Source organism: Echinops telfairi, unplaced genomic scaffold (genome assembly GCF_000313985.2).
Source record: "Echinops telfairi isolate 266 unplaced genomic scaffold, ASM31398v2 ScPeMD7_2291;HRSCAF=2852, whole genome shotgun sequence".
Taxonomy (NCBI): domain Eukaryota; kingdom Metazoa; phylum Chordata; class Mammalia; order Afrosoricida; family Tenrecidae; genus Echinops; species Echinops telfairi.
The window spans coordinates 30,308,723-30,317,106 of record NW_022106189.1 but is presented as its reverse complement, the minus strand read 5'-3'; the positions used below and the strand labels follow the sequence as shown (position 1 = coordinate 30,317,106).

Genomic DNA, 8,384 nt, shown 5'->3' with positions numbered 1-8,384 from the left:
GCCCAGGAGCCCCCCATGCCGGGGACCTACACCTGCCCTTCCGGCCTTCCTGGCCCCACCTTCCGCAGGAGATGGAGATCTACGTGCGGACTTTCAGCCACGCGCGCGCGCGGCCGGAGCCCCGGGGCCAGGCCAGGCCCCCCGCGTTGAATGCCGAGTGAGTGCGCCCCGGGCTCGGTCAGGTGGGCGGCGGAGCTGCCAAGGGTGAGGGTCGGGATGCTCTGAGGCACGCGTCTGCGGTCCGCCATCAGCTAGGGAGAGGAGCTGGAGGCTGGGCCCGCAGGGGGACAGGCTGGGAGAAGCCGCCGCCACCAGCGCTTGCCCACCCGCTTCCCTCTCAGCCACTCCCGGGTCCTCGCCCCCCGCGACCACGACCGAGCAGAGCCTGCCTCGCCCGAGGCACGCGCGTTGCCCCCCCGGATCCGACCTCAGGTAGGACTGAGTGGAGGGGGCGGGGGAGAAGCCTGCACCAGCCCTCCTCCGCTGCTGCTTTCTGCCCACAGGGCCCCACCCTCCGCCCCAGGAAAGGGTCGTCGAGTGAGTGCCCCCTCTTGTCTCCGCAGAAAAAGAGGAAGCGACGCGTGTATAAAGTGCCGACTTCTGGGACTCTGGACCCGGCGCACACACGGCCCCGGCTACCGGGCTCCGGGGCGTCGGGCCGCCACTCCAGCTCGTCGTCCGACTCGGCAGACGCCAGCCCGGTGCGCGCCGCGGGCCCTGCGGACGCCTACCACTCGGCGTCGGCCGAGTCCATGGACGAGATCCCCGTGGCGCAGACGCGCCTGGGCAGCGCCGCCCTGGCCGCCCCCGGGGCCCGGGCCCGAGCGCCCGCCGTCTTCGTGAGCCCGAGCAGCGGCGAGCCGGGGACTCCCGGCGGCCGGGAGAGCGGTTCGGCCTAGCCCGGCGGAGGCCGAGGCGAGCGGCCGGCCCGACTATGCAACAGCCACCTCGCCGCACCGAGTGCACTTTAGGGGCCCCGAAGACCGGCGGGCCCCCCGCCCCCCACTCAGCAATACCCACCCTACCGGCCATGATGCTCAATAAACTTTTGTATGCTTTTGCGGACTTGTGCTTGCTTTCTTCTGGAGCGGTTCCAGTGCCTCCTACTCCCCTCCCCGCGCCCAGCCCAGATGTCCAAGGGGGCTCGGCGGACCGAGGGGACAGGAGGCCAAGCTAGGAGAGGTCTGGGAAAGGGGACCTGGAAACGGCTCTCGAAAGCGGGATCTACCCTCAGAGCGGGTAGGGGCCGCGAGAGATCGCAACCGCGAGCGGAGGGATAGCCAGACGGCTCGAGCGCCGAGGCCCAGGAGCCTTTTCCTGGCAGTGTAAGACTGCTGTCCAGCACTAGGCTGGACATGCAGAAGCACTCCGTCCTCTCCCTGTGCCCAGTGCTCCGAACTCTGAAGCCAGCCCCGGACGACGCCGAGTCGTGGCCTGAAGATGCCTCACGTTCCGCTGAGGGTATTTGCTACTCCAGATCAAGGTCACAGAGGGAAGCCACCTTTCCGCTTGCCCGCCCCCTCCCCAGTTCCTAACCAGCCTGGAGGTGGGGGGCCCATTTTTAACTTTGGGCTCGACCCCGGTTAGGGGCCATCGTAAGATGCCCTCCGCAGTCGGGAGGCCTCAGAGCGCGAGGTTGGCGAGCAGCTCCGCCTCCACGGAACCCAGCGCGGCGAGAGGGCGGGGCCTGGTAGGCGGGGCTAGCGTGACCTTGGTCACTCTCCCGCAGAGACAGCCCTGGGGGTGGGACTCGCTGTCGCTATGGAGACAGAGAAACAGGGGATAATACTGCGGAGCCGCCCGACCTGCAGTCCCGCCCCAGAGCCGGCAGGGAGCAGAGCTTCGGAGCTGCCTGGTCCCCCCACCCCCGCGTCAGTCGGTCCCTTCTCGCGCCTTCTGTCCATCCAAACGTGCACTGTAGGAGCAGCCACAGCGTAGAAGCCGGTAGGAGACCTGGGCGCCGACCACCCCAGTCAGCACCCTGCATGACAAGGGAGAGGGGGAGGAGCGACCTGGGAGGGGTCCCCACCCTGGCTGACACCAAGCCGGGGATGTCAGGGCTCAGCATTCCCCCCCAGCCCCCACCCTCACCTCCTGGCCTGGCTGATTGAAGACTTCAGCTGTTAAGGCAGAGCGAGCAGGTGGCCCCAGTGCATGGGTGTGGCCACTCCATCATGGCCTGCAGACCCGGGGGAACGACGGCCTGCCACCAGGTTCCACCGGATCGGGCCCCAAGAATCTCGAGACTCATCTTCCCACAGACAGGAGTCAGCACCAGATGTTGGATCCTGCCACACCTCTGAGACAAGCGCCCCTCTGGCTTAAGGCCCCCCACCAACATAACAGATGCTGGGAGGTTGCAGAGCAGGGGAGGGGGGCCAGCACAGACTGGGTTTCTGCTTCTCAGAGATGGCTGTCCTGGAGGAGCTGTGGGTGCTGGTAGACCCAGATACAGCCACCTAGAAATAGGAGTTTGAGGCCCACAGCAGGGGGTGTTCGTGGTAGGCCAGTAACAGTGGAACCAGGGGGAGATGGGCAGGAGAGGAGAATAAGGAGAAGACGGTTCCTGGGTGGTCTTTAGGTCAGGACCTTGGTGTGGCCAGGGAGCTACGGGAGAGGAGTTGGGTGGGGGCCGGAGTCTCACCCAGTGGATCTGAGCACAGCACCTGGGAGTCCGGACATGCCAGCCGCCGGGTGTGGTTGCGGGAAGCTGCAGGGTGGTCAGAGGGTCCCAGATCCCCAGGCTGTGCCAGGTGGACGAAAGCGTGTCCTGAGGGTGTGGGGTGGGTGCTGGTGTGTGGATAGGCAGGGAGCTGGGGGTCTCATCAGGGTGCCAATCACAGGCTGTGGGTGTGGCCTCAGGCTGGTTGTAGTGTGTGTGTGTGTGTGTGTGTGTAGTCAAGAGCCGGGCTGGGGGTTTGATCTGGTCACAGCAGTGGGCCTGTGGCAGGGCTGAGGGTGTGGCTGGGGAGGCTGTAGTGTGTGTGTGTGTGTGTGTGTGTGTGTGTGTAGTCAAGAGCCGGGCTGGGGGTTTGATCTGGTCACAGCAGTGGGCCTGTGGCAGGGCTGAGGGTGTGGCTGGGCAGGCTGTAGGGTGTGGGGGGGTGTTGGGGGGGGGGGATCTGGGACCCTCTGACCACCCTGCAGCTTCCCGCAACCACACCCGCGGCTGGCATGTGTGTAGGGGAGTCCGCAGTGCAGGGCTGAGGGCGTGGTCAGGGCACTGCAGTGGGGCTTACATCGGGCCAATGAAAGAAGGTGAAGAAGACCGGCTCTCTGAGCAGAGTGGGGGGTGCATGCTCAGTCCTGGGGCTGTGGATGTGTGGCTGGAAGAGGCTGTGGTGGGGAGAAGGGTGTGGCCAGGGGCCTGCCTTGGAGGCTTGTGGGGGGTTGTAGGGGCTGGAGGTGCTGCCCGGAGGGTGTCATCCATTCGAGGGCCGTTGTCACAGGGTCCCAGGTGAAGGGTGTGGTCAGAGGGTGCAAGCTCAGGGCGTGGAGGCCAGGGCTGAGTGTGTGGGTGCACTGCAGGGCTGTGGGCGTGCAGGCTGGCATGATGGTGCTGGGTGGGTGGGGCAGGGGTAGGGGGCTTCCCTCAGGAGCCAGAGACATGGACCCTGGGAAAGTGTGTTTTACTGCAGGGTGTAGGTGTGAGGGGCACCAAGGCCCAGTCCCACTTGCCAACACGCCTCTTGGGGTTGGTCATTTCCACAGCCCCCATCCAGGTGGCCCCCCAATCTTCTGCTCCTCACTTCCTTACACCAGGAGGCTACAGCCCCAGTGGGTGGCAAGGGGCCAGGAGGCCACGGTTGTGCCCCAGGGTCTGGGAGTGCTGGCTTGCCCCACCCTTGGGCCCCTGTTCCCCAGCCCGGCCCAGCCCAGCCTTGCAGGGAGCTTCGCCCTGACACTATCCTGCCCTTAGCAGCACACTCCAAGCAGCACCTCCCTCCCTTAGCAACGGTCTCCAAGCTCCACAAACTGTGGCCCAGCCAGCCCCAGGCTGGGCTCCCCTCATGTTTTTGTTTAACAGCAAATAGTAACAAGGTCCTGGCTGGGCCAGCGGCACCCCTGCCTAAGGCACCCACCCTGCCCAGCCTCTGGCTCTCTTCACAGGCCTGGGCTTGGCCTCGCTGGCTCCGCATGACCTTACATAGACACTGACCTCGATAAATACCTGCCCAACTCGCAGCCTGGCCTGGCACAGCTTGGCATGGAGCTCCCAGGGAGGGAGGACAGCCTGCCCTGCCACCCACATGCACTTCCACCCGAGCAGGCCTCGTGCCAGGGTCAGACAAAGCCGTGGCCCCAGCTGCTGCCCTCACAATCTCTCTGGACAGTGTCACTCTGTTCCCAGCCTGGTGTGGGCATCATGATGGCATCTTCACACCCTGCTCAGAGCCAGGGCTGGCCCTAGGTGCCAGAACCTTCCATCCCACCCCTCTTCTTTCCCAGGCCTTGGGCTCTGGGGCCCAGGGGTATGCTGTGTGCTGGCCCCACTCCTCAGTAGCACCAGCTCCAGCTCGGAGGGGACCGAGCCCACGTCCCTGAGCCTCTGTCTTCAGGGGAGACAGATGTCCTGCGCCGGGGTGAGGGGCGAGGCAGCTGGGCTGTGAAGTGATGGCGCGCTGGGTCCCGGCAGGCTGGCATGGCAGAGAGCACAGACCTCGCTGGGCTGGAGGAGAGCTTCCGCAAGTTTGCCATCCACGGGGACCCCAAGGCCAGCGGGCAAGAGATGAATGGCAAGAACTGGGCCAAGCTGTGCAAGGACTGCAAGGTGGCCGACGGGAAGGCCGTGACGGGGACGGATGTGGACATTGTCTTCTCGAAAGTCAAGTGAGCCCCGGGCAGCCCCTGCTTCGGGTGACCCCCGGAGCTGGGGAGCTGGGAGTGTGGTGGGGTGGCTAGAGCCTGGGCAAACGTCCAGGTTCAAGATGCCCACCCACCTGGCAGGGGGAAGTCGGCGCGGGTCATCAACTATGAGGAGTTCAAGAAGGCCCTGGAGGAGCTGGCGGCCAAGCGCTTCAAGGGGCAGAGCAAGGAGGAGGCCTTCCATGCCATCTGCCAACTGGTGGCAGGCAAGGAGCCGGCCAACATGGGCGTCACCGTAAGTACTCTCTGCCTCCCCTCGCCCCCATCTGGGGTGGCCACCACGGCCTGAGGGCATACCTGCCTGGGGGTGGGAGGTGGGAGGTGTTCCCCGCCTCACCAGGTGTGTCTGTGTGGGTGGGGGGGTCCTCTGTCCACTCAGAAAGCCAAGACGGGGGGTGCTGTGGACCGGCTGACGGACACCAGCAAGTACACGGGCTCCCACAAGGAGCGCTTCGACGAGAGCGGCAAGGGCAAGGGCATTGCGGGCCGGCAGGACATCCTGGACGACAGTGGCTACGTGAGCGCCTATAAGAACGCGGGCACCTATGACACGAAGGTGAAGAAGTGAGCCCCCGGGACGGGCGCTGCGAGGCTGCCCCTGACAGAGGCTCAGGCACAGGCCTTCGGGGCACGTGGAGCCAGAGAGCCGGTCCCCTGTCTGCCAGACCAGCCACCCAGAGCTTCCTGCTCAGCCCACCAGGCCTCTGCCCCAGACTGCTATAAGTCCTCTGCGCCCCCCAACCCCCACCTGCCCCCACCTGCCTCCACGCCAGCTTCTCCCTCCCTCAGGGAAGAGTGTGGACCTATAGCCTGACCGCCAACCTAGCCCCAAGTATGGCTAACCCGTGCCTGCTCGACTCATATTTAAGCTGCTGCTCTGGCCAAGTGCCTAATTCTTTCCCAGACCTCAATAAAGACACCTTTTGTACCGGGGTGGCCTCCGGTGTGTGATGCCCGCCGGCCTGTGGTAGGGGTGCTGGTTTCTAGAGGAGCGGCACCCTGAAGTGCTGCACCCTGCTGCTCTGGCCCGCTGGAGGCCCTGCCTGCCGTTCTCTCAGAGCCAGGGGGACACCCTGGGGGGAACCCAGGGCCTCTCTGCACATCTTACCTGCCTGCAGGTCACCCGCCCCTCTCTGACAGCAGGCCGGGGAGGGGTGAGACAGTGGACCTGGCTTGGCTATGCCTTGGCAGAGGTCCCAGTGGCGCCGGGCCTCAGCTCTCAGCCTGCTGACAGGCCCTCACTCCAGGCGGCTACCAAGGCAAAGTGTGCTGGGCTCCGGCTCAGAATAGTGGAGAAAGCAGGGCCAGGAGGAAGCAGCTTAAGAGGCAGATGGCTCCTTGTGGTTTGGAGGAGGAGTGGACGCCAGACCTGTGCCTCCCATCTCCCTGGCCAGGAGCGGCCCTGCACAGAAGGCCCCAACACCGATTCCCCAAAGTGGGACTCGGTGGCTCTCGGTGCCTGCAGTAGGCAGGTGGGTGTAGGGCATTCACCAGTGAAGGGCTCCCAGGTTTGGGGGCAGTGGTGGCTCCCTCATCCTGAAGGCGCCTGGCCATTTGCAGAATGAACTTTCTGCCTCTCTGAGGAGTCAGGGGGTCGGCCAGAGCTGGTCTCAGGCCCAAGGCTTCGGGCTAACTTTCCTGCCTTCCTGCGGGGACCAGGGGCTGGATGGCTTTAGAACCTGCCCAGGAGATGGTAGCTCCCATGGGTGCCAGAAGAGGCCAGGAGGTGCAAGTTCACAGTCCTTCCCTCCGTCCCTGACCTAGATAACTCGGCAGAGCAACACAGCTGTCCCTTCCCTCAGCCCACAGGCCGTCCCGGGGCCGCCAGAACCCCCGGAATCCAACTTCGTAGGGCCGGCAGGCTAGAGCCACAGCGAGAGCTCAGGGCAGGGATTCTGGGAAGAGGAGGTGGGAATTCTGGGAAGACGGGTCAACACCCTGGCTAGAGCACAGCCTGGTCATCAGGGGACACTCACCTCCTTCTCACTCAGCTGGCCGTGAGCGTGAGCCCGCTCTGCCCACAGGGTCCAGGAACCCTGCTCTCCTGTCAGCAGAGAGAGCTGTGGTCCTGGGGGGGGTTGCTTGAATTGCAAGCTGTACTTAGACAAACGAGTAACAGGTGAAACCCACACCCACATCCTCGTGGAGAGAAGAATCAAGTGGCATTCCACACGGGGCTGGCCTACAGGGGAGCAACTTGGTGCACTCGTGAGACTCCCACTGTGGCTTGGAGGAACTAGCTGAGCCCCAGGGGGCAGAGCACCCACACTTGGAAAGGACCCCTGGTGGCACAGTGGATCAGGCAGGAGGCTCAAGTACACCAGCTGCCCCTCACGCAGGCCAACGACCCAGAAAGATGATGGCCCGAGGCAGCTTTGCTGCGCTTTATAAGGTCACACACTGCATCAGGTGGACGGGACAGCCACAGGTTGGGGTTGGGGTTTCTTGGAAAGTGGTTTTGTTGGCGGAGTGAGGCAAGTCAAGGCCCCCTTGGAGCCAGAAAGGCCCTTGAAGAGCAAATGACTGGATTAAACATCGGCTGGCCAGTGGCACCTGACCACTTCCACCTGTCATCACCATTTCCCTGCATCCCAGCCTTATCGTGAGGTGACACTTTGGGGACTTTGCCTGTACGGCCAGGAAGAGAGATGGGCTTCTGAGGGCTGGGGCCATTCAAAAGCCTTTGGGTCCAGTAGGGGTAGTCCAAAGAGCCCCAGGGGCACTGCCCCTTCCCTTTGGGCACACAAGACCCAGCCTCCTGGTGTCCGTGTAGGGCGAGCAATCTCTCCCTGGGGTTTCTCCCAGTTTCTGGGGCCTCCCCGCCCTGTGTCAGGCCACTCAGCTGCACAATGGCCTGACTGTTCCCTCGACATGAAGCCCCTGCCCTTGCCCTCAGGACCAAGTGTTTTCCACACCGAGGCAGTCAGACACCGAAGCCTTCTCCAGGCACAGCCAGCACTGGCCTGGGGCACCTCCTTTCAGGGACAAGAGAAAATGGGGGGAAGTCAGCTCCGTCAGGCTACTTTGGTCTTCCTTAGAGGCCTCTGAGCAGATGTCCCTGGAGGATGACGCATAAGCTGGGGGTAAAGAGAAGTGGGCTCTCTCCCCCAACCGTCTGTCTGGTCAGTCGGCAATCCAACCCTCACCCAAACTGGTCGGCATCAGGTCCACTCCTGAAGACCTGCGGGGACAGAGGGCTGCTCCATCATGTCTCCCAGGTTGTCCCCTTCACTCCCTCGCAGAAGCTGCTGGGACCAGATGGCTGACCTTGGATTAGCACAGCATTTCTCGGCCTGTGGGTCTTGACCCCTTTGGGGGTCGAACGACCCTTTCACACGGGTCGCCCAATTCATAACAGTGGCAAAATGACAGTGATGAAGTAGCCATGAAAATAATTTTATGGTTGGTGGTGGGGCTCATCACCACAAGGACTGTCTTCAAGGATGGTGGCATGAGGAAGGTTGAGAACCCCTGGGTTAGCAGCAGTGTGCCACCAGGGCTCAGTGCACGAGCAGGGC

At 63.8% G+C, this 8,384-nt stretch overlaps 2 protein-coding genes across 6 annotated transcripts in view; both read left to right on the top strand.

Annotated features, from left to right (window-relative positions):
- ZDHHC1 (zinc finger DHHC-type containing 1) overlaps nt 1-1,065 on the top strand; it is a 20,185-nt gene extending 19,120 nt beyond the window's left edge. For 4 of the 5 annotated variants that reach the window (XM_045293706.1, XM_045293704.1, XM_045293705.1 and 1 more), the window contains 3 exons: nt 69-157; nt 342-432; nt 564-1,065. In XM_045293706.1, coding sequence (XP_045149641.1) covers nt 69-157; nt 342-432; nt 564-899 — 516 coding nt within the window. In that variant the 3' untranslated portion in view covers nt 900-1,065. Of the gene's footprint in view, nt 1-68; nt 158-341; nt 433-563 lie in introns of those variants that run through there. The other variant, XM_045293707.1, reaches the window with a different exon arrangement.
- Nucleotides 1,066-1,800: 735 nt separating this feature from the next.
- Nucleotides 1,801-5,799, top strand: TPPP3 (tubulin polymerization promoting protein family member 3). Its single transcript, XM_004704614.2, has 4 exons — nt 1,801-1,944; nt 4,637-4,830; nt 4,948-5,101; nt 5,246-5,799. Exons 2-4 carry the CDS (start codon nt 4,643-4,645, stop codon nt 5,432-5,434), a joined length of 531 nt encoding a protein of 176 aa, XP_004704671.1. The 5' UTR covers nt 1,801-1,944; nt 4,637-4,642; the 3' UTR covers nt 5,435-5,799.
- The last annotated feature ends 2,585 nt before the right edge of the window (nt 5,800-8,384 follow it).

What these genes read in the sequence shown, in the direction of transcription:
- TPPP3 (XM_004704614.2), top strand. Translation starts at nt 4,643, where the DNA reads ATGGCAGAGAGCACAGACCTCGCTGGGCTGGAGGAGAGCTTCCGCAAG. An exon ending in ATTGTCTTCTCGAAAGTCAA is followed by an intron (nt 4,831 to 4,947) that starts GTGAGCCCCGGG and finishes CCCACCTGGCAG; the next exon opens with GGGGAAGTCGGCGCGGGTCA. An exon ending in CGGCCAACATGGGCGTCACC is followed by an intron (nt 5,102 to 5,245) that starts GTAAGTACTCTC and finishes CTGTCCACTCAG; the next exon opens with AAAGCCAAGACGGGGGGTGC.